The sequence below is a fragment of the Anoplopoma fimbria genome, chromosome 3 (genome assembly GCF_027596085.1).
Source record: "Anoplopoma fimbria isolate UVic2021 breed Golden Eagle Sablefish chromosome 3, Afim_UVic_2022, whole genome shotgun sequence".
Classification (NCBI taxonomy): Eukaryota; Metazoa; Chordata; class Actinopteri; order Perciformes; family Anoplopomatidae; genus Anoplopoma; species Anoplopoma fimbria.
In genome coordinates, this window is record NC_072451.1 from 1,180,877 (window position 1) to 1,206,122 (window position 25,246).

The 25,246-nt window shown below is 37.6% G+C and overlaps 2 protein-coding genes across 6 annotated transcripts in view; one reads left to right on the plus strand and one right to left on the minus strand.

Annotated features, from left to right (window-relative positions):
• The window catches only part of LOC129089423 (arylsulfatase I-like), a 13,901-nt gene extending 3,156 nt beyond the window's left edge, over nt 1–10,745 (plus strand). The window contains exons 2-11 of the mRNA XM_054596868.1: nt 1,019–1,230; nt 2,867–3,006; nt 3,863–4,012; nt 4,378–4,452; nt 4,841–5,015; nt 6,037–6,273; nt 7,254–7,400; nt 8,502–8,649; nt 9,629–10,146; nt 10,229–10,745. Coding sequence (XP_054452843.1) covers nt 1,024–1,230; nt 2,867–3,006; nt 3,863–4,012; nt 4,378–4,452; nt 4,841–5,015; nt 6,037–6,273; nt 7,254–7,400; nt 8,502–8,649; nt 9,629–10,146; nt 10,229–10,651 — 2,220 coding nt within the window. The 5' untranslated portion in view covers nt 1,019–1,023 and the 3' untranslated portion in view covers nt 10,652–10,745. The remainder of the gene's footprint in view (nt 1–1,018; nt 1,231–2,866; nt 3,007–3,862; nt 4,013–4,377; nt 4,453–4,840; nt 5,016–6,036; nt 6,274–7,253; nt 7,401–8,501; nt 8,650–9,628; nt 10,147–10,228) is intronic.
• Nucleotides 10,746–19,080: 8,335 nt separating this feature from the next.
• LOC129089424 (enhancer of polycomb homolog 1-like) overlaps nt 19,081–25,246 on the minus strand; it is a 32,793-nt gene continuing 26,627 nt past the window's right edge. For 4 of the 5 annotated variants that reach the window (XM_054596869.1, XM_054596874.1, XM_054596871.1 and 1 more), the window contains 5 exons: nt 23,639–23,760; nt 23,409–23,547; nt 21,989–22,367; nt 21,012–21,069; nt 19,081–20,877 (listed from right to left, as the gene is read on the minus strand). In XM_054596869.1, the coding sequence (XP_054452844.1) occupies nt 20,797–20,877; nt 21,012–21,069; nt 21,989–22,367; nt 23,409–23,547; nt 23,639–23,760 (779 nt within the window). In that variant the 3' untranslated portion in view covers nt 19,081–20,796. The remainder of the gene's footprint in view (nt 20,878–21,011; nt 21,070–21,988; nt 22,368–23,408; nt 23,548–23,638; nt 23,761–25,246) is intronic. The other variant, XM_054596873.1, reaches the window with a different exon arrangement.

Genomic DNA, 25,246 nt, shown 5'->3' on the forward strand with positions numbered 1-25,246 from the left:
CTGGTTCCACAGAAGAGGAGCCTGTGACATGTTTACAAACTCCAAAGCATGCAATGTTGATTTCATTTTTTAAATGAACTGAACCTTATTAAAGATACAATATTTGTCTGACATCAGAGATCATCCTCCTAAATCATTTAAAATATAAAGTTATGGTTACAGATTCTCTCTCCAGCTCCCTTCACTCCTAATTTGAGTGAATTAATTTTCAGAATAAGAGACAAAACGCACAATAAACAAAAAGTTAAAGATGAATTTTACTGAAAGCATTATAATGTCTTTATTGAAAAAAAATCTATAGATATTGCAATGATATTGTTAATGTTGACGATAATTGTTTAGGTATCATGTAGGGATAATGTGGCCATATATAAATTGCAACTTCCCAAATAATTTGATATTTTTCTCTCCCTTAAATATTGCAAATCAATAAGCAGGACTTTTTCATTCCTATATTGGATTTTTGCATGATTTTAAATAAATAAAGTACATTAATTTGTCACTTAATTTTCCAGATTACCTCAAAAACAGACATCCTCGTCTGGTTAATTTATACAACTGGGGAAAATGACATCACTATATATTTAATATTACCATATATGATTACATATACAGTCATAGAGGATGTGATCCATGCTGCAAACTCCTACACTGTATGATGTGAGGCTCCAAAAAAATACAACATGAAATGACTAAAGAATAATGTGAGTCTTGTGAGAAACTTGTTATTTTTCAGATCTAAAGACTGTAAATGGTTAAAAACAAAAAGACCTCCTCAGAGTTTTTAGCTCCCTCTCCACCAGATGGATTTGTTTCAGATCTAAGTTACAGCCAAGTTGGCAAGTCCATCTCAAACGTGGTTTTATGGTCTACAGTTAGTCCGCCAGTGATGGCATGCGCGTGTGAATTTGTGCCGACTGAAGCGTTTTCAAAGCTCCAGTTCTCTGGTGTTTTTTTGTTCCTGGAGGTTCTCGCTCTATTGTTACATTTTATTTATTTCTTTTTGTGTTCTCTGCAGTAAAGATGCAGGCGGCTGCTGCTGCTGCCGTGGCTCTCAGCGTGCTGAGTGTTTTCTTCAGCCTGGACTGCCTGTCTGCTCAAGGGTCCGAACCGAACCAGAACCAGAACCAGAACCAGAACCAGAACCAGAATGACACTCAGAATAATGAGACAGAGACCAAGAAGAAGAAGAACCAGCCGCACATCATCTTCATCCTCACAGACGACCAGGTGTGTGTGTGAAAGTCTATATATGTATTTAAAATACAGTTTATTATTAATAACACAAAGACTTCACAGCAGAAACATCCGACACTGAGAACAATAATATCCATATGTTGCGCAATATTACTTGTTCAACATTGTGAAATAACACTTTCAATTATATTATGTGCAAAACAACTTTTTATTACTTTTACATATGTCACATATACTTTTCATATTACAATATGTCTCTTGATATCATGCACAATATTGCTTTTTTATTTTAGTTTATATTCGGCACTTGTATTCGTATTATATTTTACACACTTTATAGTTTTACTCCTGTTTTTAATCTTAAATTGTTGTATTTTACTTTTTATATTCAAGTAGATTATTTTCTCCTATATTTACCTTACTCTAAATGCTATTCTATTTGCACTGGAGTCACTTTTTCTCATAAATATAGTTGGGATTAAAGCTAGGGTGGGTCATTTCTTTACTGTAATATTTGGCAAAACTGTCCTAATAGCCAGTCAGCTATATGTAGGTGAAGTGCTCTGAGAATATCTGCTCATAACTTTGCTCTCCCCTGCCTCTGTGGGCCGCACCCAAAAATTGCCACCGCTCATGTACACTTTGACCAATCAGAGCGAGGCTCCGATTCTCCGTTCTTATTGGCTGTGGGACTGTCCGGTCACCTTGGCAACGACGTTGGTGCGTCCCTGCGTGTTTCGTCTTCCTATCAATGTAACTGAATTCACATGAACGCGCATAACTGACGTTCGGTGGGAGGAGCTACAGCAGGTAGCGTGGCAGGGAGAGGCCAGAGAGCACGCGACGGAATCTCAACGGCTGTTTTCGCCCACCCTAGCTTTAATTCAGTTTTATCTTGTTTTATCTTAGATGATATTGTTTAAATAAGAATAGACAAATCCTGTTCCACAATCAAATTTAAAAGTAATGCAAAAATTTGGTTTATCAGCAGTAAAACAGAAAAAAAAGTTGTAAACACAACCATCGTATTTCTGTGGAATCTATCTACGGAATGAAAAATGTAAAACCCTGACTGATCAGTCAGTTTATTGATTAACCCCAATTCTGTACAAACTGATTGAAAGATCGGTTTACATCAGTTTAACAATCTTCCAAAAATAACTGTATCGGCCTCAAAAATGTAGTATCGCTCCGGCCTTAAAGCCATTATTTCCTGGTCTTAAACAGCTGTCAAAGAGGTTTATTGACGATGCATGCTTCCAATAAAACGACCTATTGCTGCTGTTGCAACATTTGTTTCCGTCTTGCATGAAATAAAACAAAATGTTCCACAAAAAGATGCAAACCAACAATGCAAAGGCTGTTAAATGAAGAACAGCTGTCTTCCTCACTCAACCAGAAACACACCTGAATCTTTTTCAGTTATCAGAGGCGTAAACACAAATACATATATTATTTAAAGAGCTGAAAAAGAGATCTGACATTCCAGGAAGATATCAAGTAAAGTTCTGCATCCATCTGGGAGACCGCAGAAGTACCACATAGAGAAAGTATTTAAACCCTCTGTGTTTAAGTTCATTTTGTCACTAAGAGGGATTTTGCCAAATGTTCTGTAAACCATCTGCAATCTGAAAACACTCAACATAACTCTTCCATGACTCTAACACAGGGCTTCAACGACATCGGCTACCACAACCCCACCATCAAGACTCCCACTCTGGACAAGCTGGCGGCGGAGGGCGTGACGCTGGAGAACTACTACGTCCAGCCCATCTGCACGCCGTCACGCAGCCAGCTCCTCACCGGGAGGTACGGACGGTTTCTACGGGCGTCCTGCAGGAAAAGTCGGCAGTTTGTCCGTCAGTCTGACACATAAAAAATACTCTGGACTTGATTTTGACACCATTTAGAGGAACGTTTGTCATTGTGGAGCAACTTCAACTGTTACAGATACATTCATGTGGTTATTTTTTATCAATTAAATATTGTTATTCCCCATGTGAGTTACAGCAGCATTGATTTAAATTGAACACCACTGAATATTTGTTGGCATAAAGCTGGGTGGCAGTAAGATTTGTTCATAGGCTGCAGCTAATAATTTCATTTTTGTTTAGTCTGTTGACTTTCCAGTTGAAAGATGTTCAATTTATATGTTTAAAATAAAAGAGAAGAGCAAATCCTCACATCTTAGAAGATAAAAAACAGGAAACATTTGGTATTTCTGGCAAAAAAAATATTTTAAACCATAAAATGATTGTCAAAAGTGTCTGTCAAATGATTGATCTCATTGATTAGTTTCAGAACTAATTCATACTATTGTGTCATCGTCAAGATTATTAGGATTAATTGTTCAATATCTTTTTACAGCATGTTGTGATTATTAGTTGTTGATTATTGCAGGTTACAGTAGCACAAACAACAGGCTAAAGAAGAATTAAAGAATTAATAAAAGCTAAGATTGATAGATTAAATTGACAGAAAGAAATGAAACTTGCAAGCTTCAGATGTGTCTGACACAAAAGACAGAACAGTCTTTAAGCTGAGGGCTCGGCTTCAAAAAAGATAAATGAATAATCTCGTTATTGATTAGGCAGTCTTACAGCAGGTCGCTTGGGAGCAGTTAATCTGATAGGAAGCCAATAACAAGTCTGTCTTTCTCTTCCAGATACCAGATCCACACAGGACTACAGCACTCCATCATCAGACCCAGCCAGCCGAGCTGTCTGCCGCCACACATGGACACTCTGCCCGAGAGGCTCCGCGAGGCCGGCTACGCCACTCACATGGTCGGCAAGTGGCACCTGGGCTTCTACAGGTGAGACGGAGACTTGACAGGTGGACGGATGTGACTATCAACAACAAAAAAACAATTAGGCGTTCATATTGTGATTCTTTTTTTCCTAGTAATGTGTCAACATGTGGATTGTTTTCCACTAGTAGCTCTTTGGAGCAGTGTTTTGATAAGTTTTCTGTTTATATTGTGGTCACATTCATTCCACTGATTGTTGATTGTAATACACAAAGAAATGTAGGAAAAAAAGACGACTAGCAAGCTAACAAACATGGACAAACAGGGATGTTAACACTTTTTAAATAGTCTGCTCTGCAAATGTTTTAAACTGCTTTTGTAGAACAGTATCATAGAAATCTGATGCTTAGTTTACTTTGTCTTTCCTCCAGGAAGGCGTGCCTGCCCACCAGAAAGGGTTTTGACAGTTTCTTTGGTTCTCTAACAGGAAGTGTGGATTACTACAGGTAAAAGCATACTTTTATTTTATTTTATTTTATTTTATTTTATTTTATTTTATTTTATTTTATTTATTTATTTAATGTTTTTTATTTATTCTATTTTTATATATTGTATTTTATATTATTATTATTTTTATTTATTTTCATTATTTTATAATAGTGTTTTGATTTTAATAGTTTTTTTTATTTATTTATTTTTAATTAAAATGTTATATTATTATAATTTTTATTCATTTTTATTATTTTGTAATAGTGTTTTAATTTTAATAGTTTTTTAATTTTTTAAATTTTTTTTAAATTTAAAAAAATATTATTTAATTAACAGGGACTGATATTTGTTGTCTGTTTTTTCACCATCTGTTTCTATAACTCACATGTCTCCGTCTGTCCCCAGTTACGGGTCCTGCGACGGCCCGGGGTTGTGTGGGTACGATCTCCATGACGACGAGGCCGTGGCGTGGGGCCAGGAGGGAAAGTACTCCACCACGCTCTTCACACAGCGAGCTCGAAAGATCCTGGAGACTCACGACCCCACCGACAGGCCTCTGTTCCTGCTGCTCTCCCTCCAGGTATCACGCTGAGGTTTCATGTCAGAGAGAAATGTCAATAAAAATCTATGAAAAACATCTCCGGAGCATGAGTTCAGTTTAAGCCCCTTAAAATTTAAAAAGAAAGAAATGAGAGAGAGAAAACAAGTAAAATATAACACGGCCTCATATGTTTTCATGCTGCGTTAGTTTATGTTTGGATGTGGGGACTGAGGCCACATTAAAGTCTGTGAGCATCATAAACTTATTTACTGACTCCACATGGAAACTAAACCATTTCATTAAAAGCACATAACTCAGATGTTAAAAGTGTTTAAACTCATATTTGTTTGCTGTTGATATTTGTGGGCAGCCATGTTCATTTGATGTGGTTTGAGAAAATCTAGCTGACAAGGAACGACAAAACAAAGGGCTGTTTATTCTTCATTTTCTCAAGAAGGGAACACGAAGTTCCAACTAAAACACCATGAGCAGGAGTTGAGGGGCATTCTGGGAAATGTAGGAAAGGACTCACTGAAGTAGAAGATGAAAAAGTTGAAGAAAGGAAGTCAGCTGAACAAAATTACAGAAATGTATCCCAACAAAAAAGTAGTATACAGTTTATGTTGCATATCTACAGTAAAGAATAATGCATCATATGATATTAATAGTTTAAACAAGTAAAGTTTACTGTATTAAAGGAGGAAATGTTGGCCATTTTCAACACTTTGTGTATTTTACTTTGGAAAGCACCCTTTGTTTTATTTAAATTTATCAGATTAAGTTTTTACCACTCTCTCCAACACATTACACATGTCATATTTAACAGATTTCTCATGAAACATTTGGTTAATACACTAATTCAAATCATGATAACTGCATGATATTGTTATTTTTATAATAATTATTACCCTTTGTTTAGTTTGGTTTGTTTTTATGTATATGTTATGTTGAGTTGTGGGGAAAAAAGGAAAAAATAAATAAGAATAACCAGTAATAAATAAATAGAAATAGATCAACTGTATAACTCATGTAAATACACTGTGTTAATGTTTTCCTCCAGGCGGTTCACACTCCTCTACAGACTCCCAAGTCCTACATCTACCCGTACCGGGACATGGCCAACGTGGCCAGGAGGAAGTTTGCCGCCATGGTGTCCACGGTGGACGAGGCGGTCCGGAACGTCACCTACGCTCTGAGAAAGTACGGATTCTACCGGAACAGCGTCATCATCTTCTCCACCGACAACGGAGCCCAGCCGTTCACGGGAGGAAGCAACTGGCCGCTACGAGGACGAAAGGTACAAATAACTAAGTTGATGCTAACCTAATAAAGCTTACATATCTGACAGTGTAGAGTTGATCTTGGCAAGTCTAAATGACCACTATACATAAGATAAACCCTTTTATTTTGGTAACAACATGGCCTTTTATTTTTTGCAAAAATCTAATAATAGCAGAGTTTTCATTTGGGATTAATTCAGCAATTGTTGTATGTGGTTAGAGACTTTTAGTTATTCCTTTTTTACAGTTGACCTGTTTCATATAAGGAGGAGTTCCATACCTATAAGTATGAGATGTTTAAAGTAACATCCATGGATCTTATTTCCTAAAAAAAAAAGAACAATTGAATCAAATTATTCTACAAGATTAAGTGTCTGCAAATATTCACAAGTGATAAAAAAATGAATATCAGTGGTACATACAGACGTCTTGGTAACACTTTTCTTGAATAGTACGCCTACCAATAGTATTTAGTAGTATTTGTAACATTTCCTTTTTGTGTGTTTATTATTTTATTTGCCTTTCAAAGACAGCTTCTTATCTTGAGTATTAGGTGAACAAACATAATCCATGGAACTGCTCAAAAAAGGTAATGAATAACATATAAACTGTCCTCTGGATTTTTTCTTAGTCCTGGTTTATATTGTTTACCTTATTATAATGAGTTGTATAAATGTTTTCTTTTAGAAGTATTTGTAACATTTCAAAAACGTGTCAGTAGAGATTTAGAAGTTTTAACGTCAACTGATGTGTTCATTCATGTGTTCATGAATTCAATTCAATTCAATTCAATTGTCACATATACTCCAAAATAATCTGTTAAACATCCACAGACAAAAGCGTAACAGTTGAATTGTTAAATCTCAACTAATAAGCTGTTGAAATGTAACAAATAAACCATTTTTAGGTGGACTATCCAAATAAAGTGTGACTAAAAATCTCTGCTAACTAAAAGAGAGAGGAGAAAATGCAATTTATTTTCCAACTGTGTCTCCAGGGTACGTATTGGGAAGGTGGTGTCCGTGGAGTGGCGTTCGTTCACAGCCCTCTGTTGAGACGCCGGAGACGGGTCTCTAAAGCTCTGCTGCACATCACAGACTGGTTCCCCACACTGGTGGGTCTGGCCGGAGGAAACACCAGTGAGGTCAGTGGAACTCAGAACTTTAATGTGTTTTTGTATTTTAGTTATTGTGGATTTTTAACTTTTTTTACTTGTATATATTATTTTTGTTGTTGTGGAATTTTACTTTTTTTACTTATTTATAATATTTTAGTTATTGTGATTTTTAACTTTTTTTACTTATATATAATATTTTAGTTAATGTGGATTTTTTTACTTTTTCTTATATATAATATTTTAGTTATTTTTTTTTTTATGGATTTTTAAGTTATTGTTTTTTACTTTTATATATAATATTTTATTTTATTGTTGGATTTTTAACTTTTTTTATATTATTTAATATTCTTTACTGTGTTATTACTTATTTATAATATTATCATTATTTTTTTGATCTTGTTTTTTACTCTGTCTCTTGTTTCCTCGCTGCGAGACTAATAAAGGATTATCTTATCTTATTAAAGGGTAAACATCGAGGAGAATGCACTTTTATGAGTACACTACTGACCATCATATTGTTCTGTAACAGAGCAGATTTACTGATGTTTCTCTCCACGGCCACCCAGGCTCCTGAAACGATGATAGATTTACTGTTAAGCTTTTCAGAGATTTGGAATCTGCGTGTTTTCCTCTTTGTCTCCCACAGATTTCATGCATGAGCTTATTTGCCGTCACGGTTAGAGCTCCGTTGGCATTACCTAATCCTCATTTTGGCCTCAGACTTAACTCAAGTTTCAGGTTGCAGCGCTACTGTAAAACTTTATTTAATTTGTAGATAAGCGTGCTTTTGACCTTTTTACCATAAGTGCTCTATTTCCAATAGTTTCATTTTAGTTTGGACATAAATTACTTTCATTGGCGAGTCAGTTTAAACTGTCTCACAGAGAGGTTTGTTGGCAACGTGTGCCGGTCGGTTTCCTCTGCCAGAGAGCATAAACAAGGCGATGACTAATCCGGAAACTCACTAGCCTCTTTGACTAAATTACCTTTACTATTATTCCTTCCTGTGTGGTGAATGTATTCCTTCTGTGATAAAGCTACCGCCACACATAGAGATCTCTCATTACTCGTTACATATCATTTCTCCTGCCTTGTTCTCTGTGATACGAGTGTTTTTTTCACTCTCAGAGTCACGGTCTGGATGGTTTTGATGTCTGGCCCACCATCAGTGAGGGGAAGGAGTCACCTCGTCAGGAGATCCTTCACAACATCGACCCTCTGCACAAACCGCCGGCTCAAACCAAGAACTGGGACGTCAACACGCACGCAGCCGCAGGTAGCTACCAAAATAAACGTCAAACGCTGCTTCAGTCTGACAAAGGGCTGCAACAAATGGTCATTTCTAGATTAATTAGTTAATTGTTTGTTTGTCAAATGTCTAAAACCCCAAAGATATATATAATATCCATATTTGAGAGGCTGAAAAGGGCTTTTCTATCTTTTCTTTGCATGAAAAATGACTTTAATAGTTAATCGATTATCAAAATAGTTAGTCGATCAACTTAACGATAAGTCGACTAATCGTTGCAGCGCTAGTCAATAAATTTGAATTGTGAGATAAATAACAAAACTGCACAAATTAGAGTTTATGCTGACAGTCATGAATATAGTATTTTTCATAATGAAGTGTATATTTAGAAGAAACAAAATACAGGTTGAGAAGTTTAAAGGTATCATTACATTATGCTTGTTCGTTTTTGTGTCACTGAAAAAGTACCGTTTTGTTCGTAAGTGTGAGTTCTTGACCTTTTCAAAAGTTGTTCAGATTTAGCGAGTTTGCTAAGTGGTCATAGAAATAAGAGATACATGCAAATATACATTATATATATTTAAATATATTCTGTTTTTCCACTTTGGTTCACACTGAAGTTGTGAGAATTATTTCCTCTCACTTTTCATCCAGCCTCATCATCAGGTTTATTTTTCCTTCCTCTAATACGCTTTATTACCAAATACCGGCAAAACTAACTAAGCCTCAGCTGTTCTAGCATCGGATTTGCAGATTGGGAATATAAGAAAAGAAAGGAAGGAGGAGAAGTAAACACAAGTATTGAAAGAAGAAGCAATATGAAAGTTAAAGCCAAAAGGAGGAGGGAGGAAGTGAAGATGAAAAGGAAGGATGTAAGGGAGGAAGACATGAACACCTCCTACAGACAACTAAGCAAAATAAAAAAGGGAATTAAATGAAGTTTATCTGCTGGGGACTCTGATAGAGTATTAAAGAAGTGTTGACTTTGTAACTGTTTTCTTGAAAGGCCCAAAGAAGCCGAAGAAGAAGAAGAAGATCCAGAAGAAGAAGATCCAGAAGCAGAAACCAAAGCAGAAGTCGGCGTTCCGGTTGAAAACCACCAAGAAACCTCGGCCGTTTTCCCATCACGCTGCTGAGCCTAAAACAAAACCTAAACCTAAATTTAAGATTCTTCCAAAATCTAAACCCAAATCCAAAGTCCGACCTCAGAACCAGAAACTGTCACATCACAATCCTCGTCTTGAGTCCCAGTCCAGCGGCGCTCCGTCACAGTCAGGAACATCACGTCTCAAGACAAAATCCAGGCGGAACACATCCCAGAACCAGAACCTGTCACGGTCTAGACCACCTCAGTCAAAATCCAAAACGCTGCTCCAATCACATTTAAGGGACCAGAACACGTCCCGTCCAGCCGTCCAGTCCTCCGAGCCGCCGTGGGACGCTTCGGTCCAGGCCGCCATCCGAGTTGGAGACTGGAAGCTGCTCACAGGAGACCCGGGTCACGGAGACTGGGTCCCCCCACAGGTACTGCAACACAATCTAGACCCCGTTTAAGCTCTCCTGTTTTAAACAGATCATGAATAAATGCACATTTCTTCCTCCTCAGGTTCTTCCCACTCTCCCCGGTCGCTGGTGGAACCTCGAACGCGCCGTCCTGCCGTCCTTCAAATCCTCCGCCCTCAAAAACACCTGGTTGTTCAACATCACGGCCGACCCGTGCGAGAGGCAGGACCTGGCGGACCAGAGACCGGATGTGGTCCAGCTGCTGATGGCCCGGCTGGCCTACTACAACCAAACAGCCGTGCCCGTTTACTTCCCGCCGGACGACCCTCGGGCCGACCCGGGCCGGCACAACGGGGCCTGGGTTCCCTGGGTGGAGGAAGAGGAGGACGAGGAGGGGAAATATGACGGAGTGTACAAGAAAGGAAGGAACAGCAAGAAGAAGAGGAAGAAGGCGCGGTGTCCGATGTGCAAGCTGAAGTCGTTCTTTCTGAAACTGAACACCGGGATGATGTCCAACCGGATCTGAGGGGTCGACTCGAAACAATTGGGTCAAAGACTTTTGAAATATTTGTACAGTACCAGTCAAAAGTCTGGACACACCTTCTCATTCAACTACTTTGAAGAATCTAAAATATAAAACATATTCTGGTTTGTTGAGCATTTGTTTGTTTACCACATAATTCCATATGTGTTCCTTCATAGTTTGGATGTCTTCAATATTAATCTACAATGTAGAAAAAAATAACAATAAAGAAAAACCATTGAATGAGAAGGTGTGTCCAAACGTTTGACTGGTACTGTACGTCTAAAACCAGTGAAAAAGAAAAGAGGTGACCAGGTGAGAACCTCTTTCTAGAACATGTCCTCTCACTGGCTTCACTTTTCTATTTGTGCCTCTAAAAATCAAGTGAAAACGGTTCATGTGCTGTCAAACATATCTCATCTGAGATCAGAGATGTGAGGTGAGGCGGACAGTCCAGATGGATCAGTAAGAAACCTCACATCTGAGACTTTTAAAGGGTCAGTTCGCTCAAATCACAACATGTTTCCTGGATAATCCCTCGTGATATCTGGTCATTCAGATACTGTGGCTTCCACTGACAGTCAGTAACCCCAATCACAGCTTCAAATCTAATGAAGGTTAATCAAGTTTATCAAAAATAAGCCCGTTGTCAATTTCAACTTGCTTCTATTCAAGTTGTTTTTATTTATAAGTGGTTATCCAATAACAACAACGGCTTAAAAAAGGGGATCGTCAAGTTTCATACCTTGCTCAAAAAAGTGCAGCAAACCGCACAAAACATAGTTGGAGTTTCGCCCAAATCCTCTCATGTCATCCTACTAAACTGCTGTTTCCAGGATAATAGAAATGATCGTGAACACATCAGCTCGTAAACTTTCTTATTTTTGAGCCTTGCAGTTGTTAAAAGTGAGTGCAAAAGATAGTCAGGTAGCAGTAACATGTAGCAAGAGACTAATAAGGGTAGGATAAGGTTTTTAATTTGTGTGAACTGGTCCTTTAAATTCCTACCTATTCTGATGGAAAGGTGATTATTGTTTTTTACTGTTGCTTTTCAGCACCGACACCTGATTTATTATGTGAATTTATAAATTGTGTGTCCACTGTTATTTACTTTTTTTTTTTTTTTTTTTTATCGTTGTCAATCACAAAAAAAACGACAGAGTTCTTGACACAAGAACCGACACTTTGTGGCAGTAAGATGTATTTTTACACTGTTATTGATTTATGTTTCTTTAAGTTTGAGCAGAAAAGACCCGAGAGACTCTGAATCTTTGTAAAGTGTTTTCACAGTGAAACTGCATGATTGTGATTATCGTTTCTATAATTCTGTAACTGTTTTTGTTTGTTGTCTCTGTCGTACGCAACATAAACGAACAATGTTTTAATATTTTCAATTTTTTTATTGGCCCGTCCCAGCGAATACAGATATGTTTCTAGTATTTGTTGTTGTTTTCTTTGTGTGTCTGAAACAGGCTTTTGGATTCTGAGGCTGTTTGAATGTATAGCCGGCGACAAGACTATGAATTTACATTCTCAGTTTTTTAATTCACTAGTTTCTACTGTGAACGGCAGAAACTGTCACTTGAGCATGTTATTTCACAATTATATTTCATGTAGTATTTATATAAACATGTATACGCCTAAAAAAATAATATTTTAAAGCATTTTCAAGACATTAAAGGACAAAATCCTACAATTTTGAAAAGGAGTGTTTTATTTCTGGCAAATTTTGTTTTACATTAAGCCAAATTAAGAGGAAATGCTAAGTAATTGAAACCATGTTTGTTTTTGTTTTAAGGATTATTAAAATGAAATGGATCAAAATCAGGAAGAGCTGAAATAAATTGACCGATAAATGTTTTAGGAGGAAAAAACAAACAAACTTATACAGATGTAAAAGTCCAAATAGCTCGTCCTTCAGAAAACAGGCCGGAGGAAGTCAAACGTGTTCCAGCAGATTTTCTTTTTTAAACCAGCATTAGAAATGTTGGTTTCCTTCCCCTCCAGAAAGACACCTCACCTCTAAATATTTCTGTGTATTTGCACAACATCCAACAAACCCCGACTGTGGAGCCGCAGAGAGCTCCTGAGAAACGGTTTAAAGGGACGCTTGATGTGTCCACCTTGAGTAAATAAAGGTTTAAATAAAATGAACTGTGACTCTGTCCTCTTATGTTTACTGGAAACAGAAAACCAGTCATCACACAAATGTTTCAGTCAAATGTTTTAATATGTTTTATGGGGAAAAGTCTTCTTTCATGTCTCTTGTCACTTTATTTTCACTCCTATAACTACATTTATTTTAGTGCGCAGACGTAATAAATGAATATGAACATATGTCCGAACAAAACCTGTGTAATTGATTTTTTTTTTTGCTTTGGGATTTTACCAGGTCCAAATTTGAGATAAATGCAGTCCAAGTCAAGTCTCAGGTCTATAGCCTCCATTATTATTATTAATATTATTATGAATTATTATATATTTAATCTTAATAGTTCATGATAAAGTTTAATAGAAGATGAGATGGAAAATAATAGAGAATAATTGGTTTGTCAGGGGAAATATTTAAACAGTAATTTAAACCATATTTTTTATTTGTTTTAAGGATTAATCAAATGAAATGGATCAAAACCAGAAAGAGCTGAAATAGGTTGACGGATAATTGTTTTAATTAATATATATATTTTTCATTTTAATTGTTCTTGATAAATGTTTAATAGAGGATGAGATAATAGAGAATACATTTGTTACATAGTGTTTTGTTAGAAACTCAATGTACATACCAGGTTTAACCACTAGGTGGTGCCAGATATCAACAATCCCTGCAGATTGGCAGTCTGTAGTCACACACACACACACACACACACACACACACACACACACACACACACACACACACACACACACACACACACACACACACACACACACACACACACACACACACACACACACACACACACACACACACACACACACACACACACACACACACACACACACACACACACACACACACACACACACACACACACACTTTACATGAGTATTTCCATTTTACGCTGCTCTACACTTCTACTCTACTATTTTGAAAGCAAATGTTTTCTTTTTAAACCACTACATTTATTTGACAGCTTTAGTTACTTTGCATATTCAGATCATTAATACAAAATGATGATATATTATCACAGGTTAAACATTACTTAAAATGTATTTCTCCTTTACTGGCTGCAACACAAAAGTGATGAACAAATGAATGCATCAATAATTATAATAAAATACTATATATGGTTTTTAAACAGGCCATTCTGCATAATAAAGACCTCCTACTTTTGCTACATTAAATATATTTTGACGCTAATACTTTCATACTTTTATTGAAGTAGATTTTGAACACAGGACTTTTACTTGCACCAGTATAAGTACGTATTTATACATTTTTACATTACTACTTTTCTTAAGTGAAATATTTGAATATTCTTCCACAACCGAGCAAAACATACTGAAAACGATGCAGGCAGAAAAAGCTGACTGTGATAAAACATTGTCAAATCTTTTAAAAAAAGGTTGAAAAGTGTTGTAGCTATAGTTTGAAGTTTATACTACCAAGAGAAAATACTTTTATATCAGTTTCTTTATACCCAAAACTTTAAAAAATAAAAGTTTGGTGATGTATTTGTGGCCATAAACAGAGTTTGATGCTAACAACCTGACATATAAGGACATCCCATAATCCCTTTGTAACAAAAAAAAGTAATTTACAACAACAAACACAGCTCTCATACATAAGTAACGCTTTATCTCCTCTCTCACACCTCGAATTAACGACTTCAAATAGAAATATCTCCCTTCTTCCTCCCTCACACACACACACACACACACACACACACACACACACACACACACACACACACACACACACACACACACACACACACACACACACACACACACACACACACACAGTTTCTGCTGACACAATCAAAAACCTCATAATTGGGTTTGTTTTGTTCTGTGGTCGCGTTGAGTCTCGGTTTGTTCTCTTACATTTAATAAAAAGCATAATGTTCTCTTTGAATTCTAACAATTCAAAACGGAACAGAGTAACTTTACATTATAAGACCGAAGACACATTATTATTCTTATGTTCCAGTCAGACCAGTCTGACATAAAAACACTACTGGTTTTATTAAAATGAACGTTAACACCTCACCTCCATTTCATCTTTCCCTCCTTCTCTCTCTCGGCTAAAAGAGTTACATCTGTTTTCATCACTCGCTGAGGAGCAGAAAAAAGTCAGATTTTTTGGGTTGCAGCTCTTTTCCCCCTTAATTCTATTTTTAAGTTTTTTAAACATGCAAATGGTATTATGTTATACACCCATTATCATTTAAAGCACATTTACATTCAGCCCAGTTGTCCCTTGAGATTCATTCAAGTTTTTTTCTTTTTTCTGCCATCATAAATACTGAAACATGTGTCATGATTAATAGTCACTCTTCACCTTTTTGAACCATCATAACTCAGAATGCGACCACACGGAAGGAAACATATTTCTTATTTTGTGCTCCTAATATTTGATTTGCAATAAATGAGATTTCATGAGATAATTACTTCAGTACAATAAATAATCACTTCACAGGCTTTAACTGTGATATTTCACAACACTGTACTCAGTATTATATTGTGAAATCAATGCAGGGGGGACTATAACACGGGGAATTTGAACTTTGAACTTCACAAAGAATTATGGATCTAATTCTACCGTAATTCAACAGCATAGTGTTGTAATAACATGGATGGGTATTTTACTAAATCCCTGTATAAATATGCAACCTCTTAGTTTGTTTGTCTTAGATGGATATTTTGTATTGCCTCCTATATTTATTGTGTTATATTATTTATATGTAATATATATTTTCTTTATTTTATGGAGCCTCCCACAGAAAGCCTTTCACACGATCATAAAAACAGGAGACAATAAACATCTTGAAATGATGAGAGTAATTTGATGCCATAACTGACTGTAAACTAACTGAAGTGTACAGTAAAAAAAAAAAGTAAAAGTAACTGGCTGTGAAGTGTGAGTAATTTACTTAATTATTTTGTGTGTAAACAACATTTTTGTTGAACTGAATAGAAAAGTGGGTGAGGACGACGGTGACATCTTTAGGGTGTCCATTATGAAGCTTCAGGAAACATTCACACCCACTTCACTCTTCTTCAATATATAAGGAAAACCTGTGAACTGTATCTTTTCCAGACCTGAAGTTAAAGACAGGCGGATATTATAGTCATAACATCCTGAACCTCACTGCCTCCTTTTATTATCTGCTCTTTGAATTACATATCCAAGGACCCTGCTGTGAAAACATATCGACATTTATCATGTTTAGTTGTTGACTTTGTTGCTTCAACTTACTTTAAATCTCATAGAATTCTGAAAAAAACCCCATTATTTAATGAACAAATGCATCTCCACAGATGAAAAGAGAAGGATGCTTCACTAATCAAAGAGCAAAGACTCAGACGCTGCGACTGATCTCAGGAACCAGACGGCTGTTTGGTTCAACGTGATCACGCCTTCTGCAGACGACCTTGATCGTCCCCATCTTACCCTCTGACTCATCAGCCTTAACGAGCTCTCCAGTCCATCACGTCTCCGGCGTCTGCTGTTCATTAAAGGTCTCTCTCCCTCTCCCTCTCTCTCTCTGGTAATTGAAAGCATCGGTTTACATGCAAAGTGCACCCAGATAACGAGGACGAGTGTGTAAAATAATCTTTGTTCTTCGCTCTCTTTGGTTCTGATTACGCTCGTTAAGAGAATTAAACTCTGAAAAGCACCAACAAGCGTCAGCAGAACATTAAAAAAAAGAGCTTTTTCAGAATTATTTGTGAGTTTACAATAAAAAATGATTACCAGTGATGTAATGTATAAATATAATCCAATGATATAATATACAGGATTCTGACACTTGCCATTCTGCATAATGAGAACTATTACATAGCACTTTAAGTATTTTGATACTTTATTTACCCTGGTATAAGGTTTATGTAGAGGGAGTTGGTTTACTGTTTACTTTATTCATTCTATTCAGTTTGTAAAAGAAAACTCCATAAATAAAGTATTAAAAAGATGTTGGTACTTTTGTGCTTTTGAACAAGGGGCTTTTACTTACAACAATCTGAATACTTCTTGACGTTCACCATCTCATTATCAGACCGTAGAGCGAGCCAACGTTTGCTAATTAGCACATATTTGGCGAGACTAAAGTATTGGACTGAATGAAATATTGACGAGAGCTGCAACTAATGATTCTTTTCATTATTGTTAAATTTGATGATTATTCTCTCGATTTATCAATTAATCATTTATGTTCACTCCAGCTTCTCAAAGTCTGAGGTTATATTCTAAAATGTCTTATTTCGTCAGTTCAAAACCCAAAAATATGAAGAAAAATGAATAAAACAGATAAAAAGCAGGACATTTCCATATTCAAGAAGCTGAAAACATTTGCTGCCATTCTTTGCATGAAAAAAAACTAGTTTATAGTTTAATCGATTATCAAAATAGTTGATTTTTCTGTCGATTGACTAATTGATTAGACGACTAATCTTAGAAATGTATCCAATTTAGATTAATTTAGCAATTTATCTAATTTCGACCTGATGATGGTGGATGAACAGTTCGGATTAGGATTCATCTTCTGGGGACAAAGAATATTTGTATGGAAAACTAATCAGGTAGTTGAGATATTTCAGTCTGGATCCAAGTAATCAAACTTATCGCGATGAGTTCAGTAAACTCTGTAAAATTCAGCACTAGGCTTTTGAAGCCCTTTAAGCACTTTTATCTTTAAAACTAAAATAAACTATTTTTTTTACAGCTTGCAAACTTTCATAAAGCACAAAACGAAAACTCTCCTCTCCACTTTCCATTCACTATTTTTTATCATTTCTTTGCAAAAAGATGTCTTATTGTACATCCCTGCAGCCATGGATTCACGTTCAGTCTACTGAACAGGTCTTACTGCCCTGAGATGCTCACTTTCCACAACACCAGATATCAGCTTCCCTCACATCCCTACAAACAGTTTCCTTTTTTTACTTCCCATCTTTTTAGGAACAAGCAATTACAGGCAAAAGATCCAAATATGATCAAGTCCGGACACACATTCAACCCAACCTCTCTCTGCGAGTCGGACTGAACTCGGCTCATTTATTTTCCAGCTCTTATCGACTTATTCCTCCTTTTTTTTTTTTTTTTTTTTAAACCTCCATGAAGCAGCATTTGCATTTAAATGCCATTTTTCTTATCCGTCCCAGTTCTGTGTTGACTTCTATGAATAAGAGCCTCAGGTAAACTGCTACAGTGTTCGTTAATGGCCTTTATATATATATATACATATATGAATAAATTCATGTTTTTATACACTTCCATGCTTTAATAGCCGACTCTACTGCAATGCAGCAGAAGCTGGTGTTGTTTCATTGATCTCATTGACACACATTCACTCAACCTACGTTCTCTGCTTAGTTTATGCACATTAAGGACGGAAACGCAGCTTTAAACAGAATCCAGGTTGTTCCTCACCAGGTTAAGGCAATAAATCAGCATATTTAAGCTTTACTAATATTATTGTCAGTGCATCTGGAGAAAATCAACTGCAGTAAACAGGAAAGCTTTAGATTTTGCATCTTCTGGGAAAGCAACCAGACTGAAGCAGCAGGAATTATTCCTTAAAAAGGTAGAAATGAGTCAGCACTTTTTGCACGTCTGGTTTCCTCGTTTGGAAGTCGATGTGTTCTTGGTTAGACGCCTGGAAAAAGGTCTGTGGTTAACAAAATATTCAGATTTTTACATTTAAGTTATTCAATAGTTAAGCTTTCGTTGGGTTTGTAACATACGGAGCCCCGTTTGGAGAAAGAATGCACTGAACTGCTGTGGACGTATTTGAGCCACCTAAAAAAATAAATAATAAAGAAGCAAAGTGCGCATTATGATACAGTATTTAGGATATTTTGACCACTTCACCTTGTCGTTAGAGAGCCCTTTGACATGGAAATGAAGAGGTTAACTGCTCTCAGCAGTCATTTAACCTTGTAGAACATTGATTTGCTTGTATACTTTGCCTCGATCGGTTAGTTTGGGAAAAGTGTTTGTGCAGATTTACATGAAAACTCACACGACCTTGCTTCAAAAAAAAAAAAAAAAAAAAAAAAATCAGAACTACTCCGTGACTCCATTGCAACCGATTTACCCCAAAAAATAACGAGCCACCTCCCCCATTTCTTAAAGGAAAGACTTTCTGCTCTCTTTAAAACCACGCTGACACACAAAACGACTGATTATTCACAGCCAAACTCTCGGTTCCACGTGAGGGGAAACATTAAAAGACAGAAAAATTAACAAAACAAACGAGACATGCTGGTCAAAACACATAATGCCCTGGATTTTTTATTTCATTTCATGACAATTCAAGAGGATCTTTTTAGTCTTTCCCGTGTGTGTGTGTGTGTGTGTTTGAAGGGTCTACAAAAACAAAAAAACTCATGAATCAACCGGGCCATTGGAATGGGCATTGGGATTGTGGTACAGACAAAGAAAAACTACAAGTAGCCTTGTTCAGTACCAAACTCTTCACAGAAGAGAGAGATTTTCATTTTTTAAAAGTTTTTTTTATTTTTAATTGTTTTTTCCCAAATGAAGGCACCCGATAACGTTCACGGCCTTTCAGCCTTCTGGAGAGTTTTCTTTTTTTTTTTTTTTTTTAAAGTAGAGAAAACTTTTTTTTCTTCCTTTTCTCAATTAATACATGTTTTCATCCTTTTTTTTTTTTTTTTTTTTTTTTAATGTAGAAGCTGGAATGATAATAAATGTCAGTTACTGCATTTTTTGTTTTAATACTCCCTTATAGTTTTTTTTTTGTTTTTTTTTAAAGATCAACAAGTAACAAAAGAATGACGTTTTAGCGTGAGGAAAATGAAACTTTATGAATTGTGGGAGATACAAAAATACTTATTTTTTTAAATGATAAGGGGGACTGAGGAAGGGGGGATCATCTTTGAGAGAAAAAGTAAAAATCAAACAAAAGCAGCATCAATAATAAAGAAAAATCATATAGTGCTTAGATGAGTCAGAAGCAGCAATGTCTTCTGGGAAATCACCCCCATTGTTTTGTTACTTGTCTCAGGAATATTATATGTATGGAAGAGCTTTGTGGAAACTGATTAACCAACTGATGCCTACAAACAAATAAATTCACCCCGTCGTCGTCGTCTTCTACCGCCTGAATCTGTTTGAACGCATGTCTCCGTGGATTCGCCATGATACGCGGGGAACGTCGTGGAAGAACGCCGGAAACCAAAAACCGGACGAGCTCCCGGCCATGTTCACAACACCCCCCAAAACAAATACAGAGGTTTTTGTTTTAAAAAAAATCTATCTAAACACTGACTACAGCACGGGGAACAGTGTATAAAAAAAATGATTAAAAAAATTAGAGAAAAACATGAACCGAAAAATAAAACCCTTTGTAAACACGGCACAATAAATAGATCGGCACCATGCATGTGATGACACATTGTTCTGTGGTACAACGTTCACACCTCACACTCGCACCAGTTGCAGTTTGTCGTTTACTCTTTTTTAATTTGGATTTTTTTTTTGTTTTGTTTTTCAATATCTCGAGTGCAAAACATCACAAATGAACAATTTCTGTATTCAAGTAATGTTATATACAAGAACAAGGGGGGGGAGTGGGGAGGGAGGGGCGGTGGTGGTATTACAAATATGCAGTACTGTACATATAATTGCCATATTAAGAATTTACAGACGATCTCTTATTAACAGTAACAAATAGGGGGAATAGGTCTGGTAAGGGGGGGATGGGGAGAAAAAAAAGAAAATTGTACGAGACGAGCATTGCAATTAAGTCCCAAAACGGTTGCCATGGAAACCCAGCCTTTTTTTTTTTTTTTTTTTTTTTGCCGTGCTCATTCCGCCACCACTTTTGCTTTCACCATTAACGAACGATGCATAGCACCTTTTTTGAAAAAAAAAAAAAAAAAAACACTAAACAAAAAAGAAAAAACAACAACAACGACAACGACGACGGCGGCGGCGTTAGGCCTCCCCCGTGCTGCGTTCAGGAGGCTACGTGACCTCCATGGCCACTGTGTTCTCTGATAGACTGTTCAGTGCTGGCTTGTCTTGTTCGTGGTTCTCCCTGAGGAACCAAAAAAAGAAGACAAAAAGAGACACACAGTTAGCATCAGAGTAGTGAAAAGGGTTTCATCAGTGTAGCAATTTAGTTTCGCACTGCAGGAACTTGTACATTTGTTATATGGAGAGTCTCGTGACCTTTTTGATATCAAGTTGTCGCTCACGTTTCTGCTGGAACTGGTGTGTTTTGGATGTTCTGCATTAAAAAAAAGAGGCAGCAATATCTTTAAGGTTAAATAAGTTAATTTAAACTCAAAAGAAACAAGAGCTAGATTTTTTCAAACACAAGTTCTACCCTACAAAATGATGTGTTCGATTGCTACGTAGAAACGCTTTTTTGTTTTTCTAAAAGAGCTCAGATGAGTTTTGTTTATCTGTATTAAAGCCCAACTAAGGACGGAAAAGTGAAAATAAGTTATAACTGGTTCCTATAAAACATTGAACATTTGTGCTTTTTGACGATCTACTTGGCTATTTACCGACCCTTCCTTGTTGTTGCAATGGAACAATGGAACTTCCCTTAAATGACCCTGCCTGGCGTTATCGTCGGGTAGATGATTTATAGTGTATATTATGTCTATGTATCTTTGTTGATGGTGGTGAACCAGTTCATCCTCTCCGCTCCACAGCTCTGCCAGCAGTTCCTTTAAAGTACCTGGAACTTGCATTGAGCAGTAACTGAACTTCAGTTACAAGAACTTCTCAAGGAACTTGTCCCCAAACCGGCGCAGAACAATAGAAACAAAAGCAGAACTTGTGACCGACGGTACATTTCCTAAAGTCCCTGCAGTGGAATAGTACTTTAAATGACACTTTTTAAACTTTCTTCTACAAATAGAACACCGTTTCTCCAATACAAGACAAACTTTCTTTCATAATGTAAACAAAGGCTGGAAAATATTATTTAAAACTCTTGTTTTTGGAATATTTCTCCACACTCTAAGCAGAACACTACTACGTTCATTAAAGTAAACAGAAGGCGTGCACTTCTAGTAACTCCAGCAGGAGTACATCTGGTAAAACGTCAGTAAAGCTAAATATAGTGCTTCATTCATAAAATAAAATCTGCATAGATGATCTTTAACGTCCTCACACTGGTCGCTTGTTTTCCTCACCTGGGCACTATGTCCAGCGGCGAGGCCGAGGCCGTGGTGACCTTGGGTTTCTGACAGTTGGCGGTTGCGGCGGCTGCGTGGGCGAGCTTTAAGGCGGACGTCGACATGGTGGCGCTCAGCGTCCGGGGGGCGTGGACGCGCTTGCCGGCGGGAACACCCAGACGGAGGCTGTTGTTGTTGTTTCCCAGCAGGACCTGAGTGGCGGCGGCGTTAGTGGCGGCGGCGTTGGCGGGGTGGGCGGTGCCGTTGTTGTTACTGTTGGAGCTGGTGGTGGTTGTGGTGCAGGGGTGGTGCAAGGTGGGTGTCGGGTTGGAGGTGGGTGGAGCCTGGGCGGCGGCGGGGGACGCTGTGCTCGAGAGGTGCAAGCCCTTGTAGACACCTGGGGGTGGGGATGGGGTGAGGGTGGGGTGAGGGTGGGGTTTAGAGATGGAAGGTTTCAATTATTAACTGTTTTTTGAGGAAAAATCCTGTTATTCATATTGCAAACTGTTATATATATATATATATATATATATATATATATATATATATATATATATATATATATGGAATATATGTGCTTCAAAGTGTGAATGCTAATCCTTTTAGAATATGTTGAGAATGTTTGTACAGGTATCGAAAAGGTAAAACCAGCTCAATGCATGCATCAACTTTATGAATGTGAATATGAAATAAATATACAAAAAGGTTGTTTATGAGCTGGAATTATGACTTTTCACCAGAATCACAATGAAAAGCAACTATTAGAACAAGAAAGTTTTGAGTAGTTTCTCTTCTTAAAAGAGGAGGACAGGTCCTCGGTCTTTTTCATCTGCAGGATAATCTCAAATGTAAATTCCATTTTTGTCACTTTTCCACGTCTAAAAAAAATGGCGTCTGTTGTTGTCGGGCGGTTTAGTGCTGCAGGTTTCGTTCAGTCTGCTTGGTGTCGTTATCTGCTCCGTCAGATAACGTACTGCAATTACTTCACCCTCATTGTTTGCTTTGTCTGTTCGGTGTCACTGTATTGCAACACTTGGGTGAAGTGCACTTTAAATGTTAAGTGCCTTTAGTTTTTTTTATTACTTTGCGGTTGCATTAGTTTTTTGAAAACACTATATTTTTTATTGTTAGAAGTAATCACAAGCACTTTCACAGTGCTGCTTGTGAATAATCAAGATGGTCAAATGAGCCCTAAAATGCCACAATGTTGAATAAAATAATGCGGAAAATGACTCCGGCTGTTACGGTGTTAGCATATTGTGGAGCTCCCATAATTTCTCAGAAAAATTATTCTTATTATGTTGACTGATGGAGATAGAGGAAGGTCACACTCATGACAGGACGTCACTTTATTTACAGAAGACAGAACGTTCTTGTTTGTCATCTCGTGTCAAATCGGCTCTTTTTCAAATTTGAAGCACTGTTAGGGTCGTCTTACCTGAGGGGGAGAGGACGCCATTGACTCCGCCTCCCAGGGCCTGCTCCTCCTTGGTTTTGAGAGCCAGCAGTTTGTCGGCGGTGGCTAGTGCCGAGGCGGCGAACTGAGCGCTGGCCTGGTCCAAAGTATTCGGCAGGCCCTGTAGAGGAAGAAGAAAAACTGTTAACGTCACTGATGAGAGAAAAAGAAAGTTCAGTTTGAGGAGCAGAAGTGACCCGTAGGACACTGACCTTTGTGCTGTTTGTAGTGGCGGTGCTGTTGGCTTGCTGTTGCATCTGGATCTGCTCCAGCTGCTGTTTCTGCATCAGAGCCAGCTGCTCCTGATGCTGCTGGTACTGTTCGGCTGTGAAAGCTGATAGAGAGAGAGAGAGAGAGAGAGAGAGACAAGAGTTCTTTACAAATCCGGTAATTAGATTCACAGCATCAAAAACATGTTTAAGAAACACTGCATTGTTTCCAAGAAGATTGCAAAGGAAAATCCAGAGACAATGTGATGGTCGTGTCTGATTTAGAGAAACCTCTTTTGTGCCTCGTTTCAACAACTGAGCGTTTCTCGACCATTCGGATCATTAACACCGTTTCTGTGTACATGCGGCACGCTTGTAAACATACAATACGTACACTGCATTTAAGTGTTTGCCCACACCTGCTGTAGCTTCTTGCAATTTAGCATCAGCTCTGTGTGAAACTCATCACTGATGCACGAGGTTGTTTGAAGCCACTGCTTTTCTCACTTTGGAGTAATAATGAAATCTTGTTAAATATATGTTTATTGGTGAATGAAACCACATTTCATTATGTAACTACATTTCTCGTGCTTCCCTTTAGGTCTGTACCACTTGGATTTGACTTTGTGTTCCTTGTCGTTTCTTTTCTGACCATCTAAAAATCCATTAGCACGAGTTTGTGATCATTTCAACCACATAAGCAGGTCACGTCCGGTGCTTCAGTTGGATGTGGTAGTTTCTTGTGTTCATGTTAACTCGTGGTCTTATAAGCATCCCAGTCACTTATCCTACACCATCATCCCTCAAGTCTTTCTTAATTGGCTTTCTATTGATTATAAACTCCTATTCCCACATTTATAGGTATTAACGTGGCCTTGGGGCTCAGTAAAATATTGTTGTTTTTTTTATTCCGTGAGCCGTTCAGTTCTCCACTTCACAGGATCCAGGACTCGGCATCATCTGAAAGTCACAGCTCGTCCTCTAGTGCCGCCTCCATCTGGAACACCCTTCACGCTTCTTTCATTCAACCTGCCACCGTCTCGTTTTAATCAAAAATACTGAACTTATTCACTCAGAAGCGCTGACGACGCAGACTTAACCACTACTGCAGTCTCATGAGTTTCTCTTAAAATCCTCTTCATTACATCTGTATCCTTTAGTTTCTTTATGGTGCAAGCGAATATGTGTTTTCATGCTCATCAAAACATAAACGACTCCTGTAAACTGCTTGTAGCGACATCAAGACACCGACCGCCTGACTGACTGCCCCTCGCAGGGAAAAGCCAACAGGGAGCTGTGGCATTTAGTTTGTATTCCACGCTCCACGCCTCTTTGTCCACACAGCCCTAGCAAACCCTTTGCATCTCATGAATTTATTTATCAAACCCCAGTTTTAATTGACACCGTGTGGACTGGGTGGTGGCGCGAGGTGGCACGCTGTGAATGCAAAGCGGCGGCTGCACCTGATGAACTACAAAAAAAATGTTTGCAATGCAGCTGGAAAGAAGGACCGACACTCAACCTGCAATTAAAGACACTCCCAACAAATAAAAAGACGATGATGATCGCAATCTAGGTAAAAGTAAAAGACAGAGGAAGATGTCGGGGTAA